Source organism: Pocillopora verrucosa, chromosome 8 (genome assembly GCF_036669915.1).
Source record: "Pocillopora verrucosa isolate sample1 chromosome 8, ASM3666991v2, whole genome shotgun sequence".
Classification (NCBI taxonomy): Eukaryota; Metazoa; Cnidaria; class Anthozoa; order Scleractinia; family Pocilloporidae; genus Pocillopora; species Pocillopora verrucosa.
Genome location: NC_089319.1, coordinates 9,453,457 through 9,474,523, shown reverse-complemented (window position 1 = coordinate 9,474,523; position 21,067 = coordinate 9,453,457). Strand labels below are relative to the sequence as shown.

Below are 21,067 nucleotides of genomic sequence, written 5' to 3'. Positions count from 1 at the left end.
ATCGCGTACTTTATTCTTGATCTTCTCTGATTAAAGAGTATATCAATCCTTTGAATCAGTTCGAATTGTAGTGCAAGGGTTAAGGTAAAGATGAATTTAAACTTTGCCTAAAATGCTGCATACCAAACCAAACTCAGAGCGATCGGATCTCGCGTGGGGAGAACAGGTATTCTGCCAACACTTGAAACATAAATCTACGAGTTTAATTCCCTCACGCTAGGAAAATTATACTCAACGATGTCTCATACAGAGCTTTTACTCTCGTCTTGCAGCATTCTTTCATCCTAAGCAGGTATCCTGAACATACAACGACCAAAAATATATTAAGATACCACGTGCAAATGAATTTATGAGAGCAATGTTGTTGTTATTATTAAGTTACTCGGAGAATTTCGATTCGCCCTTTGCGGCTTCTTCAGTTTTCCCATGCATACAAATTGGTGTTTAGATCTTTAAACTATCAATTCGGGGAGGACAAGAAATGAAATCGCCATCTAAAAGCAGCTGTGGGTGAAGCCATCTAACAATCCCCGCACTTACTTCAATGTCTAATCATAATGGCTCAAAATGGACGACAACTACGGGTGTAAATTACAAGTTTTTAAGCACTAAAGATCTCTAAAAAAGAATCCAAATTCAACTGGTAATGGTCTACGAGTGTTTCTTTGTTTAAAGGAATATTTTTTGTCACATGCAAAGCGAATCGACACAAGCAAGATAGAAATTTTGTCCGCCAAGCGAATCAATATCATCAGGTAGAAAGATCACATTCGCATAGATACGCATCGAACGCACTTACCTAAACATATCCTATAGTATAGGCAAACCAAGCAAATTAATGCTTTGAATTTCATCCTACGCTATCGGTCCGGTAGCTTCACCATTAGAGACAGTGGTTGAGTGCTCCAAGGGGTAAATCAAACCACATACATCCATGAATCGATTTTCGAAGCAAACGCAAATCAGATCTTCACAAATAACCTTCTACTCGTTGTTGGCTTACGAAATGCTTCCGACCAATTGCGACGCTCGTTTCGGCTCGGGTCATGTGAGCCGATCGTTTGCCATTGGCTCGTAGTTTGACATCGGGCTGGAAACAGGGGGGTGTCATGCGCACCTGATTACCGGCACTGTGCCAAACGTTTAAACCGGAGAATTGACAAGATTGAGGAAAGAGGCTTTCTATAAGGCGTTTAATGATCCTGAGCGCTTAAAGAACACAACCTCCTTGCAGCCAAAGGAAATAACTTTTTGATGTATTTCAATAGGGCATCGACTTAGTCACGTTCGCAAACTCTCTGGTCACGGCTAATAGTTGGCGCCATTGTGCTTACTTGCAAGTATCCTCTTGGGACAACAAAAAAACAATAATGAATTGTGGTAGAACTCAAAAATTAACATTTCCAACCGAGAAACTAGCATTAATTTGGCCCGCGAAATCTTAGCAAGATTAGCCAAACCGCAACTTGTCCAAGCGCAGATCAAATAATTATTGAACAAGAATTTCGAGAAAATCTGCAGTTTTAGAAGTTTAGCGCCTCTCTTTGGAATATGTAATTACGCGCCAAAAATCGGGTCATCAGAAAAAGCAAATTGGATCTGTCAAACTATCGATTAAAACCGTGGCAATATGTAGCATGCCTTTGGCCCGAATCATAAGGTCGGATATTATGGTTAAGAAGCAAAAGCCTATTGCGTTTGGAAAGTTAACATTACCGCATGTGCAAGCTTAACTTGTAAGCACAATGGGCGGGGAAACAGAAGTGTTTATACAAGAGTTTTAAAACCGCCCCCTAATTGTTCGCTAATATCTTTGGCGTTTTGAATAGAATCAGCAATTTATGACGCTGCTATAAGCTATAACTGTAAACTATGCTAAAGAAAATGAGAAGAACAAATGTGTCAGATAATCAGAGAGTAGGGTATTAGGAGAAGTGTGAAAACAGTATTCGCCGAGGCGGCTGTTACGAAATCAATAATGATATTTTACTAAAATCAAATATTTCGACCATCAGTTTTTAAGTGAACACCAACCACGTTTAACTTTTTATAAGTAAGACGTTCCAGTTATATATGTTGTCTGGAAGGTCGATAAAAATGGAATTTTACAAAGTGCAGGAAATTATAAGTGGTGAAGCAATATTGAATCCATAGACTACACCCTACAAAAAAAAACATAACGACGCGGGTTGAACGCAAGCCTTTGAGAACACCAATTAGAGTTATATTTCTTTGTATGACATGGATGTCATTGTCCTAATTTTTTTTACAAGGATTATGATAAGCGATATTGTCGTCTCCATGCATTTTACGTGTTACATTTGATGAAGATCGCTATCACTTTTACAGCTCTAAAGATAGACAAGATCACGCGCACCATCATGGATTATATCCCGCAAATTGTAAATGAAACGATCATGGAAACTCTAATGGGTTTATGGAACCAAATTTACAATATATTGAATGAGTATTTGAGGTAAAGTGTACTCGAAATTTTCCAATCACGGTATCCTAGAAGTGGTAAAGGTATAGAGGATTTCATCGCAGCCAAGTGAGTTACTTGTGTGATTCCTTTTCATAGACTGGAATGTAACTTTCATTCGTTTGATCAAGGGGCCTTCAATGGCGTTTCGCAGACAAATACATTTTTAAGTTTTGCATTTGTTATTTGATTTCTTTGAGGTGTTACGAATGGAAAAAAAAATCGTCTCAGACTTGCTATACCTAAGGTACCTAACTATCAGTTCCCGCATCGAAAGATCTGTGTTGTCTCTCAAGAATAGTTCTGTATTTTATTGCTAAGACAACCATAAGCTCTACCCGTAGCTAAGCTTTTGGCAACACTTGGACCTACATCAAATCAAAGCAACGGTCTTGCAGTTTTAGCTAAGTATAGCATCATTCAGCCATTAATGTGTTTGAGTCGCAACAACCTCATACCAATCCGAAATATTTTTGGAGGTGTTTCAATTTAAAACTATATCGAATTAAGCTCCTTACGATTATCGAGAGGGCGGAGCTAGCTGTAAATGCACAATTGAATAAATCCTCGACTGAAAATTCCTGTGAGCATAAAACCTTCAGCACCAGCATAATTTTTCAGCTTTCAGGCTGGTGATTTCGATTTTTGCACAACCCATCTTAACATAAATTTGTATCCGTGTTGCTCAAAGTTAAAACGAACGGCCTAAAATTGGTTCAAATGATGTTTTACGCTAAAATGCAAAGATGTTTTCTCAATGTCACAAGACGCCAAATAAATGATCGTGCATCATGCAGTTTTATCATTTGCGGTGAGATTCTGTAGTAATATCGCTATTTGGGTTTAATATCAAAGAAAATATCCAACCTTTATCGTATAAAATCTAGCGAACTATTAAGATGAAATGTTCAATTTTTCTGTTTTCTGCCGCTTACATATCTCTAAATATAAAATGCCGTGCCGATGGGTCTGGATTTATATTCTAATCCGGTTAAATAAAAGATTAGTCGGCCCTTAGATGGCACTCAGGTCCTACTTGCTTCCAGCTTTGATACAGTGATTATAAATCACATGAAAAGATTGTGAAATTCAAAGAATACTGATGACACAAAAATTCCGGTAGTACAAGTCCGTGGGCTAAGATTGTTAAAGTAAGTTAAGTGTTTTACGTACATCCTAATGCTTAAAACAGGAATAGGGAATTTTTTTTTGTTTCGCGAATGAGAAAGCATAATAGCTGTTAAGTAAGATAATTAAAAAAACCACGACGGCGACGGCAACGAGAAAATAGCGGAAAAAAGAACATGTCATGAACAGAACGATAGTGCTGCCGTAGGTTTTAAAACTTTGTACGTTTCCTTGCTGTTCTACCTAAAATTAAACAACAGCGTAAACAACGTGAAATCAAATTGCGGGTCCGAGAAAGGCGAGATCCCCGACAGCAAATTATTTATGTTTCTACTTTGTATTTTCATGTTTTATGTGTTGAAGCAGATATCTTGCGTCGCTAGAAAAGGTCCACACATCGAGCTACTCGCAAAGTTCCTAAAAGAAACGAAAATAAATTTTTAAACCGCCGTCGGCGTCGGTTCGTGGGCACCGCAGTCGTGAAATCTTAATTTTAAAAACTCGTGTCAAACTTGCAAATATAGAGAAGTGCTATAAGCATCAAGCATTGATCAGTCATAACAGCACCCTTCTCGAAAAGAGTTATTTGTACTTTTCGTGACGGTTTTTCTAGAGGGGTGTGAGGACGAAGAAGGCGAATGAGGACGTGGATGGTGGTTGGGCGTGGCGCTGAGGCACTTAGAGCGGAAGTCCACCGCAGAGATGATAATCTCGACCCAGACGAAAAATAATGAGCAAAAATAAAAAAAATACACTTTGAGTGTTCATATATTTGGCCTCATTGTTGATAAGCGTCATGAGCTGAGTAAGAGCTTATTCAATGACATTTTCACAACAGAAATAAATTGCCAAGTTAATGCATCCGAGATTGAGTTATTTGATCACCGTTGACAACCACGCGCAATGATAGTCTTCAACGGCCCAATTTATAACACAGACATTTTTAAGAACTCCTTCATCATTAGCATATAAGTTACAATATTAAGATAGTTTTTAACATAAATATATACTTCTGAACCTCTTTGTACCTTTATAATATCATGTTTTATGCTTTTTTATGAATCTTAGCTCACTTGGGTCAGTCACATAGACCCCCAGAAATTGATTTTGAATAAACGAGTTCAACTTCTATCTCTCCTTTCATCATCATTTCTTGTTGTAAGCCAAATTCTTGAATTCCTGTTGATATTATTTTCAGCGACGAAGTAGAGGTCATTAAAAGCATGCGATAATCCAAAAAAAGCAAGTAAACTTTTAATTATATTTGAGGAGTAAAATAAATCAATGTATGGAATGTAACCATTGTGCGTGGATTTCATTGCACATTTTTGAATAATCCTCGAATAAAATCTATAGAAAATATGATAAAAAGTCTATATTGCGTCGTGGGTTATACTCTGATTATTTCAGCTTTAATACACAGGCTACTAAAAGCGCGCAGCATGAAGTTCAATCTTTTCCCGTTTTCCGTGAAAGTTCTGCTTCTGGTATATTAAAGAGCCCTTACTGATGTAATTTTAGAGGAAACCGAAACATTGCCCTCCGCATGTCCTTTAACAAACGCTACACATACTGACATACATACCGCATTAATTCGACTGAGTGCCCTGGGCGCTAATTGAATGTTTGGACCTTGATAGTGGCCGCTTATTCGAGTTGGGCGCCTCTCAAATTTTCATTATTTTCCGCAAGTAGTAAGTTTATTTGGCAAAAATATAATAGATAGTAACAAAACGTTATCTTGTACTATAAACAACGAATTTAGAGATTTGGAAGAAGTAATTATTCAATACCCGTCTTGTGCACTTTTTTATGTGGGGGGGGGGAACTGGGTGGATGGGTGCTTTTTCGTTTATGGGGAGGGGGAACTGGGGGGATGGGCTCTTTTTTCGAGACTGGGCGCTCATTAACTTTTCCAACCTACAGGGTGGGCGCTTACAAGAGGTTGGGCACTTAATCAAATAAATGCGGTATGAAAAACTGTACTATTGATAATAATCTCAATCTTCTCAAACAGTAATGTTAATTTGTCGTCTTTTCAATTTTTACTTTTCGAAATCACGCAGTAATCTAATTAACTTAAACAACCGACAAAAGAATATACTCGGTTATTATACACAGGAAACCTAGAGAGATAAAAATAAGTAAAACAATAAAAGCGAGGCCTCAAAGAGAACGGCAGGTTGAGTCATATCACCCTGGGCTCCTCTCTCTCTCCCTCTCCCTCTCTCTCTCTCTCTCTCTCTCTCTCTCTCTCTCTCTCTCTCTCTCTCTCTCTTCCTTGAGTATGTGTCAATATCAGCCGAAGGTGCTTTTGCTTTTTCAACGGTCATCGTCAACATAAAGGCTTGCGTGCTCCCTCAGAAGAAAATCTAAAGAGTTCCAAGAGAGAGTTTCCTTAATCTGTGACCTTTTTTTTTACTTCAGCTCACCGATTTTGCTATTTCATTCACTCATCTTTGAAGCTCTTCTCCACCAAAGCGCTGTCCAAAAATGTTATTTTCCACTGTGGAAAATTGTTTAAAGATCTCTCTGTCTCTGGAGAGGTGGATGGGAAGTTTTATAATCTTTTCATAATAAGTATCCCTTTTTTTCTGATTATTAGAATTGATGAGATAATGTATAGAGCGAAAATTAACGATACAATAACTCTGCGTCACTGCTAATCTGGTCACCAATTTTGAGGCGTTGATATATTGTTTCAAGACACTGAACACCCAAGGTGTAAAGAGCGGAGAGTTCTTTTCAGATTTTATTTGCTTCTATTTTCAAACAACCGTGAAAAATATGCATGAACTCCAGTATAGAAATAAAAAAAATGCCTAAATTGAAGCCATAAAGGCGTGGCGTCTTCCTCACTCAGTAATTTTGAAGAAAAAAAAGGAAAAAAATTCAAATTACGGAGTGAAGAATGCACCCGGCTAAGATCGAGCAAGCAATTAAGGCAATATTACAGATGAGGTCGTGTCGTCTAGGTGGGAGGGCGGGAAGTGTACAGGTATGCGCCGCTATGAAGTGTATGATATTTGAGCTGTTTAATTTTGGAAATTGATATAGATTTTGACCCATTAGGTCTAAACTTGTGCTAGGTTATCAAGAGAACGTGTAAAAACGTATCGGCATCTCCATAATGAACAATAAAGAAAAAGAAGTAGCCAGGGTTATCACTCGGGCTAAAACTTGGAGAATTCTATGAATTCTTGATCTCGGCACCGGTTGTAAAGGTCTAAAGACAAGTATCCATTTAAGAGGTCAAACGGGGTGGATATGGCATGTTCTGATCTGAAATAGGATTAGCATTTAGAGAACTCGCCCGGCACATTCCCAGGCTGTGTTGTCAGTATATAGGTTCTGTATCATGTGTGAGCTACCTCTGATTTTCAACGGGCCCGTCTGTTCTTAGGTTGATTTTGGCTCGCGCTCTCGAAAATACCTTTGTGCCTTCCGGCTGTCGGTAAAAGATATCAATCGAAGGCCTTTCCCAATTCTTTAGAAAGCATATAACCTTAATTTGCGATCAAAAACAAAACAAAACAAAATCTAGTTGATGTTATTTACATGAACTCTTCACATTGTCTGCTTTGATATTAGACACTTAGAGTTCTAATATATCTTCTATATTTTCAAAATGTACTTTCTGTTCGCTTTCTATTGTTATTGATGCGATTTTGGTCAATCTTGGTTTAAGATAAGCTAAGACGGCTTCTCGTCTGGTCTCTCTCTTTTGTGTCGACAAGGAGATTACTAGGAAAGAAAAAGAGGATTGACATTTCTTGCCTTCGAATTACTAGTTACGGGCTTTTCTTTAAAGAACGCTAATTTTTGAAGGAAGACAAACGATGATTTTTTTTTCAAAAACTTCAAAGATTTCTACGGGAAAAAATTCAGAGTTCATGCAACAGAGGGCTGTCCCAAGATCACTATAAAAAGCCGATTAACCTGAAACGTTTTCCGTGAAAACATTTCCCTGGAAAACTTCAGCTTGATGGTAAAGATGCAAAATATGACAAGAACTTCTGATCCTTGTGTTGCCTAAAACTGAAATGCCAGCTTACGTACGGACGCTTTCCAGGAACGACCTTTACTAGTGACGGATTTAACGGGGAGTTCGATTTAGCCGAGTTCGATTTAGCGGGTTTCTATTGTAATAAATGACCCCTTGGCGCGAGAATCGCTGCGGCATCCGCTAAGTTAGTCCACTGCCACTTTACGCGATGAAAAAAGAAATGAACCTACTGATGTGGGTTTAGGGTAATAGTCAAGTTTATGTATTTCTTACAGAATCAAAGGAAGTTTACACTTAAAAATATAGTATTTATGATTGCATTCAGTATTTCTGAGAGACAATTGTTCAAGTACCACTTTTCTTCTCTTTAATCTTCATTCAATTATGCTACAGTGTATGTTTTATTGTTACATTATGATTTTAGCCGTTAAACAGAAGTGTTCGTATCTAGTCAACGCTTACTCATATAAACTAAAGCATCGCATCGTCAAAGCAATTTCGGAATCAACGTGAGTATTTAAGCAACAGCGCACCTACCCCTCTCCTAACTCAACAATAGTCAACTGATAACAAGTTAGGGTTAATGTTGGGTTAGGGGAGGGGTAGGTGCGCAGTCGTTCAGATACTGACAATAGTCCACGGGTCGTTTCTCAGAAGGGCGATTCTTAATGCTTCTGTCGGAAATCGAAAACAAATTTTTACTTTTAACTTTTTTGTGTGTAGTTTATCGCCAAATCAAAGGGGGCGGGGAAAATCTATGTTACGGACGGAAAATTTCACACGCTACTGAATCTTTTTAGTAATCATCTTGAGCTACTTCAAAGTATTCCATTAGCAACGGGATTGGCTTCTCATTCTATTTTGGCCACTTCCTCCATGTAGGCAGCCAAAACCTTGGTCTGTTGACAAACACAACGAGGATGAATTCAATATTCCATAATACTGTCACAATGGAAGGTAACGTTAAGTTACTTTCGCTTAGCTTCACCTCGAAGATTTTCAAATTCACAAATATTCTTCAAAGGTGTCCAATTAAAAACATTTCTTGTGCACAAAAAACTGTACCAACTTGAAATAGAAATAGGCTCGGTTACATTTCTCAGAGCCCGATCTTCCTTTCGCGCAGAGGAAAACCAGACCAGAGTGAGCGGAAGAAATGGAGCCAAAGGGAATTATATCAATTGTTAAAAACATGATGAAAGGCGATTGTGGGCGATATCCAGTAGGATATTTAGTGGGAGGTGGAGGGTGTTATGCTACCCCTAAACTCCCATGATCATAATTAGGACTTCCCCTCTCTTATTAGTGTACCTTTCCATATAGATTAGTTATAAGAATTGAAGCTATATCAGAATTTACCAATGTAAAGGAAAAGCATACTAGGCAAGAAGTATTAACAATTTGATAATGTTCACCGAGGGATAGGCCCAATGGTCTGCTGTGAATGCATGTATCCTGTAAATCAGTCTGTAAATCAGATTGACATCGTCTCTTGGCTGCGTAAAAACGCTTAACATACACGTGAAACTGACGTGCATACATGCCGGAACTGAACCCAATTCGTAAGGCGAAAAGCTCCTGGGATTATTGCAACTCGTCTTCGATGGACTCCTAGTCCATTGTGGGAATCTGGACCTACTTCTTCCTATCATTTCGATGGCGAATTCAATGAAAAAGCTACAATACTTACTCCTTCAATGTAGTTCTTTCGATCCATCTTTTCATTCTAGAAGTGCAGTAATAAGGGAAAAAAAAGAAGTTTAGAGTACTTCTGTGAGATATTGACGAAATAAATCTGCATACAGAGCTGACTCTCCTCACAGCCAGAGCTTTTCCCGGGTTCTATGGCATGTAGCCACTAAAAGCATTTCTTCTTCTCTAAGGAAATGTGTGGCATGTAGACGGGAACATTAACAAAAAGATCTTGGGAGTTAAAGGGCCAACAGTATATGACATTTATGTTGATTTCCGTATTTTTGAAGGAAAGAAATGGCTGACTGGCTGATTTTAGCTCTATGGGTCTTACCAGGCAAGCTCAGTATATTATTGCAATTCATCTTTTCCCAATACTTACATATACAAGTCTTCTTGTCAGAAAGAAGTTCCATTCCTGTTGGGCATTCACATTTGGGTCCTGATGGCCTGTATAAACACAAATGACTACAGCCTCCATTTTTGCGCTGACAGGCATTGGAACCTAGAGGCCAAAAAAAAGGTGTTTTAAGTGTAATAAGAAGGAAACATGGAATAGTCAAAACTTATTTAAGTATCAAATAAATAATGCTTCTTACCATAGGAGAGATTAAGGTTTACAGCTTTTAGTGCCATAAGATGGGGTAGGCTGTCAATCAGTACTCTTCTGTCTTCACCAGTTCTTTTGTTCGCACTCTCTATTGACCTCTTCATCCAGTCCGTCCAATAAAGATTATCCCCAAGCACAGTAAAGCCAAACACATGAGGCAATTTTTTATCTAAAATAATACGGCGGGCACTCCCATCGAAGTTCATGACTTCTATCTTGTCATTCCTTGCATCAGCCCAGTAAATCTTTTGCTTCAGATAATCAATGGTGAGGCCATTTGGCCACGCGACAAAGGAATTCACTAAGATGACTCTATGACTCCCATCAAGCTCTGCTCTCTCAATCTTTGGGTGTTTTCCCCAATCAGTCCAGTACATGTACCTAAGTGAGACCATGTTAGAACATTTCAAACTTATAACAGCCTTTCTCATTGACACATACGTATATACGGGGATAAAACTGTGCCCTCAACATGAGTACGGCCTTCCTTCTTGGCCTCTGGCTTTACTCATGACTTTTGGGACAGATTTCCCACCCAATAAATATCATAATTATACCCAGATATTTACCCCTTAGTTGGATCCAATGCTATTGCTCTTGGTTCATCAAGATTTTCATCAATAAGAACTCTTCTAGCAGAGCCGTTTAGTCTACTGACTTCAATTCTATTAGTGCCTGTGTCTGTCCAGTACAAGTTCCGCGCCACCCAGTCAACAGCAATACCATCAGGATGTTTCAGCTCACTCCTTACTACTACCTGAACATCTGAAATACAAAGAAAAAGACAGAAAACAGTTTAGAAGAAAGATTAACATCCAGACTGGCTCTCATGTTGTTTAGTACTCAATAGAACTTTTTTGAATGCCATGCCAAGCAGGATAAGTTCTGGTGACTGACGTGCAGTTTACTCTTTCCATTCAGCAATATAGATGGTACCAGAAAAACTGTTGAACAAACTTGACAGAACTTTTGTTAAGTTACCATAAATTTGCCCAAATCAGTTAACGTAATTAGTGTATTCAAGTTCAAGGTTGGCTAACCTTCTCCATTCAACCGGCATCTTTTAATCTCAAGTTTTTTATCATCACTCCAGTAAACATATCTATCCACTGGATCAAAATCAATTGCCACTGCATGACTGATTCCAGACAATGGTAAAACGACATCTGTGAGATCAGGTGTATCGAGTGATATACGCCGCAGGTCCCCTTTTCTTGCCAGCAATAGAAAATGGAAAGGGCCTAAGATAAAAAAACAAAACAAAACAAAACAAACATTATGAGTGAGCTTATTACTGGATATTGATACAACCAATAACAGTTGTTATAGTATATCTGATTTCACCGTTCAGCCTTTAAATTAACTAGTTAGTTCTTTCTTTCCAACTGCTATACATTTCCAAATGAGATATTGGTGAGAACAACAGCACTGTAATCACATCAAGAAAGTATGCCTTCATTGATTTTTGCCATGTAGCTACCTATCTATCAAATACTGTACATTCAGTGATAGGGGAAGCTTTGCAAACATTATTCTGCTCGTTAGCCCAAGCTTTTCGTTTTCTTACCAAGCTACAAAAAGATAGGTATTAAATATCAAAATATAGGACATACCGATCCTTCTCCTTCATTTTTAGCCCGATACATTTAAAATTCTCTCAGGCACACATTGTTAAAAATTAAAAATTTTACAGAGAATGTATAGGCACATTTAGCATCCAGAGAGTTTGTGTTGCTCTAAGGCAAGTCCCATGAACACAATTTACCTCAAGTGACATGGAGAATTTTCATGAAAATCTTTGTCACTGCCATCAATTGCACAATTTCAACGAGAGAGACATAATTCAATAGCAGCAGCAGAGATTTTCACGTGTTGTAACAAGTTGTGACTCCTCCTTAAAATACCCCACAAAATAATATTCTAATTATTTGCATCCAGTATTATAATACAGAATGTTTTAAATGTATTTCATAACTGGAGCCACATTACAAACAAAGCCCAAATACAAACAATACACACACTATTTGCAGCTATTCATGACATTGAACACTCAATCATACCTTTTTTACATGTTCTTCCATCAGGCAAAAGCTTCACACCAGTTGGGCAAGCACAAGAGCGGCCATGGGTATTCAACAGACAAAGATGGGTGCACCCTCCATTGAGAGTAGAATTACAAGCATTTTGACCTGTTACAAGATAAGTCGATAACTTTTAAAAAATAAACCAAGGTCATAAAAGCCAATGGCTCTCCGAACCCCCCCTACCCCCAACAAACTGCACATTCAAAGAGTTCAAAACTCAGTAGGGCATTCCCTTCATCTGATGATGTCAACCAGTCAAACTAATCAACATATGGAGATCAACACACAGCAGTCAACACATCACACTTGTTATCATGTGACTAACTAACTTGTATGCAGTGTTCTACTTTTTAAGGCGGTAAGCCATAAAATTTACTGCCTGTAGCCCTACCTTGTATTACTGCCTAAAATCATGTAGAATTCTTAAAGATTTCAACGGTTAAAAGGATTCCTCTACCAACTTGAAAATTTATCTAACCTGTCGTGCTTAAAATAGGGAAGAACACTGCAAGACAATCAATAACCATTTATTAATTCTACTTACTTGGCCTTGGCAACTGTTTTTTTGGTTCATATGCACGTATATCCATGGGTACATAAGTAGTTGACCAGACCATTTGACACCGCATCCCACTGTTTTTATTTGCAGAATGTATTCCTCTAGAAGTCCAATCTGTCCAATAAATTTTGTTTTCATATAATGTCAAAGCAAATGGATGAGCTTGATTTGCCAAAATACATTGACTTGGAGTTTTAAATATTCTCTCCCGGTTTGAACCATCAAAATTAGCTTTAGCTATATAAAACAATTTTGCATCTGTCCAGTAAATTTTCTCTGCACTGTAGTCTATTGTGAGCCCATTGGGCCAATGAATGTTTTGTCTGACAATTACGGAACGTTTAGAGCCATCCATTTCAGCTCTCTCTATCTTGGGTTCTTCACCCCAATCTGTCCAAAACATGAACCTGAAATTATAATTTGAGAGACAACAATTTTTTAGAAACTTTTAACACCATTGTTATTCTAACAAGGACTCGGGACTCGGAACTCGGGGACTTGGGACTCGGGGACTTGGGACTCGGGGACTTGGGATTCGGTGACTTGGGATTCGGTGACTTGGGATTCGGTGACTTGGGATTCGGGAACTTGGGATTCGGGGACTTGGGATTCGGGGACTTGGGATTCGGGGACTTGGGACTCGGGGACTTGGGGACTTGGGATTCGGGGACTCGGGACTCGGGACTCGGGATTCGGGGGCTCGGGACTCGACACTCGGGGACTGGGGACTCGGGGACTCGGGGACTCGGGGACTCGGGGACTCGGGGACTCGGGGACTCGGGGACTCGGGGACTCGGGGACTCGGGGACTCGGGGACTCGGAGACTCGGGAACTCGGGACCCGGGACTCGGGGACTCGGGACTCGGGGCTCGGGGACTTGGGAATCGGAGACTTGGGACTCGGAGACTTGGGACTAGGAGACTTGGGACTCGGAGACTTGGGACTCGGAGACTTGGGACTCGGAGACTTGGGACTCGGAGACTTGGGACTCGGAGACTTGGGACTCGGAGACTTGGGACTCGGAGACTTGGGACTCGGAGACTTGGGACTCGGAGACTTGGGACTCGGAGACTTGGAAACTTGGGACTCGGGGACTTGGGATTCGGGGACTTGGGACTCGGGGACCTGGGACTTGAAGACGTGGGACTCGGGGACATGGGACTCGGGGACGTGGGACTGGAGGATGCAAGGGACTCGGGGACGTGATAAACAAACAACACCTGACATTTGCGCTGATTTTGTAGAGTAAAATTTTCGTTGGTCTTGAAAATGCTATTATGTGCTGGAGAGCTTGTTAGCCGGTAGTAGCCGATGGTTTTCAGCGTCCATGGTTCGGCCGGAGATGTTTGCTTGCCTATTTGACCGTGAGAACTCTGGGTACAGAACAGTTTCAACGCAGGGGTCTTAAAACTGTTAAAAACATCGTGGGCAGCCATGGAGGCCTTTCCTAGTAAGTAACTGTTTTCTTCTCGATCCATGCCTTATCCTTGCAAAAAAAGAATAAGAAAGAAAACACAGTTACTTACCAGGAAAGTCCTCTAAGGCTGCCCTCGATGTTTAAAACCCCTTGCGGTGAAACTATTTTGAACCCAGAGTTCTCACCGTCAAAGAGGCAAACGAGTTCTCACGTACTCGAGTCCCCGCGTCCCGTCACCGAGTCCCACTGAGAAGTCAGGACTGGGACTCAGGGACGTCCCCACGTCCTAGACCCCACGTACCAGTCCCACTTTTAGTCACAGCCTCGTTGAATTTAATAAGAAGCACCAACTCTAAAGCAAGCTATTTACAAAATATCGAAATCCCAATGCCAAGCAAAACCTTCGTTGTAGACAAATTGCCGACGATTTTTCTCAAACTCAACACAAAATAAACTGCAGCTATTGAGTGCAACAAAATAACACAAAGTCTTCAATTTACCCCTTGAGTGGATCCACTGCAATCGCTCTTGGAAGACCCAAGTCTTTCCAGAAAAGAACTTTGCGATAGGATCCATCAAAATTTGCAACTTCGATTCTGTTTGTTTCCCAGTCAGAATCTCCACAATTAGTCCAATATAACTTTTTTCCTACCCAATCTACGGCTAATCCTTCAGGCTTTTTCAAACCCAAAGATATAACATCTTCAACTTTTCTTGAGTTAGAACTTTCCGTCATACGAATTCGTTTGATTTTCTCATCGTTGACATCCGTCCAAAATATGTATCCATCTTCGTAACTGAAATCTACAGCGATAGCATTCAAAAGACCAACAACTACGATAGTTTCATTTTGGTTCTTTTGATTTGGTCGTACTATTCTGATGTCTCTCCGGTTTACGTATAAAATCCTTGGAGAAGTCGCTGTGGAAAATAAAAAATTGGATAAGAAGAGTTGCTGGCACGAAACTAGAACTAAAAAGTAAAATACCTGATTCGTCACAAGCAATTTCATAAAGACCAATCGAAGATAATTGAGTTAGCTCCGTTTAGCGAAAGGAAACGTCTGGAAATATTTTGTTTTTATGATAACGGCCAAAGGGTTTACACCTGAAGAAATATAAGTTAAACATATCGCTTTCAACGGGCGTCATTACTCTGTAGTAATTCATCTCCGATGTTCTCCGAGGATTTGCTAAATGTTCTGTAAATAAACATGACAATAAAAGACTACAACTGTTCATGCAAGACGCACGTAGCCAGAAGCTAGCTTCGAGTTATTAAATCAAATGTGTAACATCGCGTACTTTATTCTTTATCTTCTCTGATTAAAGAGTATATCAGTCCTTTGAATCAGTTCGAATTGTAGTGCGAGGGTTAAGGTAAAGACGAACGTAAACTTTGCCTAAAATGCTGCGTACCAAACCAAACTCAGAGCGATCGGATCTCGCGTGGGGAGAACAGGTATTCTGCCAACACTTGAAACAGAAATCTACGAGTTTAATTCCCTCACGCTAGGAAAATTATACTCAACGATGTCTCATACAGAGCTTTTACTCTCGTCCTGCAGCATTCTTTCATCCTAGGCAGGTATTCTGAACATACAACGACCAAAAATATATTAAGATACCACGTGCAAATGAATTCATGAGAGCGATGTTGTTGTTATTATCTTGTTACTCGGAGAATTTCGATTCGCCCTTTGCGGCTTCTTCAGTTTTCCCATGCATACAAATTGGTGTTTAGATCTTTAAACTACCAATTCGGGGAGGACAAGAAGTGAAACCGCCATCTGAAAGCAGCTGTGGGTGAGGCCACCTAAGAATCTCTGCACTTACTTTAAAGTCCAATCAATAATGGCTCAAAATGGACGACAACTACGAGTGTAAATTACAAGTTTTTAAGCACTAAAGATCTCTAAAAAAGAATCCAAATTCAACTAGTAACGGTCTACGAGTGTTTTTTTGTTTAAAGGAATATTTTTTGTCACATGAAAAGCGAATCGACACAAGCAAGATAGAAATTTTGTCTGCCAAGCGAATCAATATCATCAGGCAGAAAAGAACACATTCGCATAGATACGCATCGAACGCACTTACCTAAACATATCTTATAGTATAGGCAAACCAAGCAAATTAATGCTTTGAATTTCATCCAACGCTATCGGTCCGGTAGCTTCACCATTAGAGACAGTGGTTAAGTGCTCCAAATTCATAGTCATGTCGCCCGAAATCCTAAGTCATGTCGCCCGAAACTTTTATCGAGTATTTAAACTTGAAGAAAAGTAACATGACTCGTGTTGACTCGTGAGACTCAGGTTGTTCGTTTCGCTGTCGTTTGATATCAAGGAGATAGTAATCCTAAATCGATGCCGCTAGAGAACATGCAATGCACAACCAATCTATTCTTCCTCTAATTACTGCCAAACGGTAGGTGGCTTGGTCGATACCAGTCCCGCAGATACGATGCTACCAAAAGCCGCAATCGTCGCACTGAAGGGCTTGCTGGCGTGGTCGAACTTCATTTCTGCACTCGATACAGGGATGAAGGCTCACTGTATAATTCTTTTGCGTACGCGTAACGATCTCGTGTTTCAGCTAGCTGATTATCTCGGAATGAGGTGGCTGTTATTAATTTCCACTCTATATATATGGTTAATCGGATCAAAATTTACATGCAACCGGCCGAGGAAACAAGAATCAACTGAACAAGTCGCGGTAATTTATGCTGCGCCTGATCCTACGGGGAATGATGCTAACACGCTTTGTTCGCGTGGTTAACAATAAACAAAAAAAAACCGCTGTAAAAGTTTCAGGTTGTTTTTTATACGATAAATCAAACTAAGAGAACTGTATTTTCTGATATGTGTGAAAAATTCTGATAACTGAAAGTGTTCCGCTTATAATTACTAGAATCTGTACTGTAGAATGAGCAGTTTAGTTCATAGCAATGAACAACGCTGAAATGAACAGCAATATTTGAGACTTTGTTTTACTTAATATTCGCATGGGTTAGCGGACGAAAACATTTTACGTACGAGTCAACATTTTACGAGTTTGTTCCTTGCGATTGTTACTTTTCTTCAAGATTAAACACTCGATCAAATTTCGGGTGACATGACTTAGGATTTCGGGCGACATGATATGAATTTCGGGCGACATGACTCTGGTTATGGGCGACATGACTTCGGGCAAGATGACTTTCGGGCGACTTGACCGGTTACCCCTCACAGCCAGAGCTTATCCCGGGTTCTATGGCATGAAGCCACTAAAAGCATTTCTTCTTCTCTAAGAAAATGTGTGGCATGTAGACGGGAACATTAACAAAAAGATCTTGGGAGTTAAAGGGCCAACAGTGTATGACATTTACGTTGATTTCCGTATTTTTGAAGGAAAGAAATGGCTGACTGGCTGATTTTAGCTCTGTGGGTCTTACCAGGTAAGCTCAGTATATTATTGCAATTCATCTTTTCCGAATACTTACATATACAAGTCTTCATGTCAGAAAGAAGCTCCATTCCTGTTGGGCATTCACATTTGGGTCCTGATGGCCTGTATAAACACAAATGACTACAGCCTCCATTTTTGCGCTGACAGGCATTGGAACCTAGAGGCCAAAAAAAGGTGTTTTAAGTGTAATAAGAAGGAAACATGGAATAGTCAAAACTAATTTAAGTATCAAATAAATAATGCTTCTTACCATAGGAGTGATTAAGGTTTACAGCTTTTAGTCCCATAAGATCAGGTAGGTCAATCAGTACTCTTCTGTCTTCACCAGTTCTTTTGTTCACACTCTCTATTGACCTCTTCTGCCAGTCCGTCCAATAAAGATTATCTCCAAGTACAGTAAAGCCAAACACATGAGGCAATTTTTTATCTAAAATAATACGGCGGGCACTCCCATCGAAGTTCATGACTTCTATCTTGTCATTCCTTGCATCAGCCCAGTAAATCTTTTGCTTCAGATAATCAATGGCAAGGCCATTTGGCCATGCGACCAAGGAATTCACTAAGATGACTCTATGACTCCCATCAAGCTCTGCTCTCTCAATCTTTGGGTGTTTTCCCCAATCAGTCCAGTACATGTACCTAAGTGAGACCATGTTAGAACATTTCAAACTTATAACAGCCTTTCTCACTGACACATTTGATAACAAAAATTAATTTAAAATTCTTTGCATGCCTTTGCCAACTTTCAGTATGAAAATAAATAAAAATATTAAAATCCATTTTTTTGCTGTTTTTTTGTTTTTTTTTCACTTCTCAGCAAGGCTTAGTCATGGGCTCCTAACCCATCCAGTCTTTCCCAATACCAAACGAGGTTCAGAATTTTTTCCCTGCCATTCTGAAAAAGCAAAATCAGCAGAAAAAAATATCAGTTATTCACAGCCTCAGTCAGTCCTATTGGGGAAAAACTGTGCCTTCCAACATGAGTATGGCTTTCCTTCTTGGCCTCTGGCTGTACTCAAGACTTTGGGCACAGATTTCCTACCCAGTAAATAACAATTTTACCCAGATATTTACCCTTTAGTTGGATCCAATGCTATTGCTCTTGGTTCATCAAGATTTTCATCAATAAGAACTCTTCTAGCAGAGCCGTTTAGTCTGCTGACTTCAATTCTATTAGTGCCTGTGTCTGTCCAGTACAAGTTCCGCGCCACCCAGTCAACAGCAATACCATCAGGATGTTTCAGCTCACTCCTTACTACTACCTGAACATCTGAAATACAAAGAAAAAGACAGAAAACAGTTTAGAAGAAAGATTAATTTCCAGACCGGCCCTCATGTTGGTTAATACTCCATATAAATATTTTGGATGCCATAGCAAGCAGGACAAGTTCTGGTGACTGAAGCTGTAGTTTACTCTTTCCATTCAGCAATATAAATGGCACCAGAAAAACTGTCTGAGAGACTTGACAGAACTTTTGTAAAGTTACCATAAATTTGCGCAAAAGAGTTAACATAATTAGTGTATTCAAGATCAAGGTTGGCTAACCGTCTCCATCCAACCGGCATCTTTTAATTTCAAGTTTTTTATCATCACTCCAGTAAACATATCTATCCACTGGATCAAAATCAATTGCGACTGCATGGCTGATTCCAGACACTGGTAAAACGACATCTGTGAGATCAGGTGTATCAAGTGATATACGCCGCAGGTCCCCTTTTCTTGCCAGCAATAGAAAATGGAAAGGGCCTAAGATAAAAAAACAAAACAAAACAAAACAAACATTATGAATGAGCTTATTAATAGATAGTGATTGAACCAAATACAGTGGTTAGAGTATATCTAATTTCACAGGTCAGCCTTTAAATTAACTAGTTAGTTCTTTCTTTCCAACTGCTACACATTTCTAAATGAGATACTGGTGAGAACAATAGCACTGTAATCACATCAAGAAAGTATGCCTTCATTGATTTTTTCCATGTAGCTACCTATCTATCAAATAGTGTACATTATTCTGCTCGTTAGCCCAAGCTTTTCGTTTTCTTACCAAGCTACAAAAAGATGGGTATTAAATAATCAAAATATAGGACATACCGATCCTTCTCCCTCATTTTTAGCCCGATACATTTAAAATTCTCTCAGGCACACATTGTTAAAAATTAAAAGTTTTACAGAGAATGTATAGGCACATTTAGCATCCAGAGATTTTTTGTTGCTCTAAGCCAAGTCACAAACACAATTTACCTCGAGTGACATGGAGAATTTTCATGAAAATCTTTGTCACTGCCATCAGTTGCACAAATTCAAACCAATATGAATTCACACACCTGAACTCAGAGACATAATTCAATAGCAGCAGCAGGGACTTTCAAGTGTTTTAACAAGTTGTGACTCCCCCTTAAAATACCCCACAAAATAATATAATTCTAATTATGTACATCCAGTATTATAATACAGAATGTTTTAAATGTATTCATAACTGGAGCCACATTTCAAACAAAGCCCAAATACAAACAGTACACACACTATTTGCAGCTATTCATGACATTGAACACTCAATCATACCTTTTTCACATGTTCTTCCATCAGGCAAAAGCTTCACACCAGTTGGGCAAGCACAAGAGCGGCCATGGGTATTCAACAGACAAAGATGGGTGCACCCTCCATTGAGAGTAGAATTACAAGGATTTTGACCTGTCAAAAATAAACCAAGGTCACAATTTGGCATTTCTTTTTACCATTGCATGAGAGTTTTAAAGAAAAACCATACCAAGAGCTATCAATAAAAGCCAATGGCTCACCGAAACCCCCTCCCCTCCCCACCCACTCAGCTACATGTATCATTAGGGTAATTAAGTGTTATCAACTGAGTTGATAACACTTAGTTAGCCTGTTATACCCTTCTACTGATGCAGCACCACAGTTTCTTTAGAAAATTACCCCATTTAGACATGTATCTTTAGCCAGCCACTTTCACTTCATTTTTCTAGTAACTCGTTATGAAATTTCAACCAATTATTGAAATAAAATCAAAGAAATTTGTACACCTTGCTTGAAGATTTATGCACAGCTCATGGAATGCCTATCTAACCTTTTAACTTTTAAGAGTGACCAAGACAGAATTTCTCTTTGTAATATTGACACAATATCAAGCAGATAAATGATAGGAACAAAGAAAAATATAAATAAGGGGATTATTAGTTATTCCAATACCAAAACATAAAATGATAAAGATTACATGGTGGACAGTAAGGGAAACTACAAATCAGATCTGAGAGTGGAAAATACAATTTCAAAGTGTAGAAAATTTCCAGGCTTGTTCAAAACTGATTACCCAGTCAGGAAGAGTGTTTTCAATAAATGTAGTGTTAGAAGTTCTACAATGAATCACTGTAGCAGCAATCATCAAATTGATCCTCAAAATACACATTCAAATAGTTCAAAACTCAGTAGGGCATTCCCTTCATGTGATGATGCCTAGCCAGTCAAACTAATCAACATATGGAGATCCACACGCAGCAGTCAACACATCACACTTGTTATCATGTGACTAACTAACTTGTATGCAGTGTTCTCCTTTTTAAGGTGGTAAGGCATAAAATTTACCGCCTGTAGTACTGCCTCATATTACTGTCTAAAATCATG

General features: G+C 39.2%; 2 protein-coding genes across 2 annotated transcripts in view; one reads left to right on the top strand and one right to left on the bottom strand.

Annotated features, from left to right (window-relative positions):
• The window catches only part of LOC131779031 (low-density lipoprotein receptor-related protein 6), a 46,051-nt gene that overhangs the window by 19,489 nt on the left and 5,495 nt on the right, over positions 1-21,067 (bottom strand). Inside the window, exons 4-15 of the mRNA XM_066171082.1 lie at positions 19,988-20,116; positions 18,971-19,171; positions 18,499-18,694; positions 17,675-18,063; positions 17,459-17,581; positions 14,479-14,899; positions 12,547-12,968; positions 11,979-12,107; positions 10,959-11,159; positions 10,488-10,683; positions 9,908-10,299; positions 9,691-9,813 (exon numbers count right to left, since the gene is read on the bottom strand). Of these exons, the coding sequence (XP_066027179.1) occupies positions 9,691-9,813; positions 9,908-10,299; positions 10,488-10,683; positions 10,959-11,159; positions 11,979-12,107; positions 12,547-12,968; positions 14,479-14,899; positions 17,459-17,581; positions 17,675-18,063; positions 18,499-18,694; positions 18,971-19,171; positions 19,988-20,116 (2,922 nt within the window). The remainder of the gene's footprint in view (positions 1-9,690; positions 9,814-9,907; positions 10,300-10,487; positions 10,684-10,958; positions 11,160-11,978; positions 12,108-12,546; positions 12,969-14,478; positions 14,900-17,458; positions 17,582-17,674; positions 18,064-18,498; positions 18,695-18,970; positions 19,172-19,987; positions 20,117-21,067) is intronic.
• LOC136282806 (uncharacterized PPE family protein PPE62-like) lies at positions 13,031-13,810 on the top strand (the record flags this gene model as incomplete). Its single annotated transcript, XM_066170734.1, has 1 exon — positions 13,031-13,810. A coding segment is annotated over one exon (780 nt), but the record flags the coding sequence as incomplete, so codon positions are not given.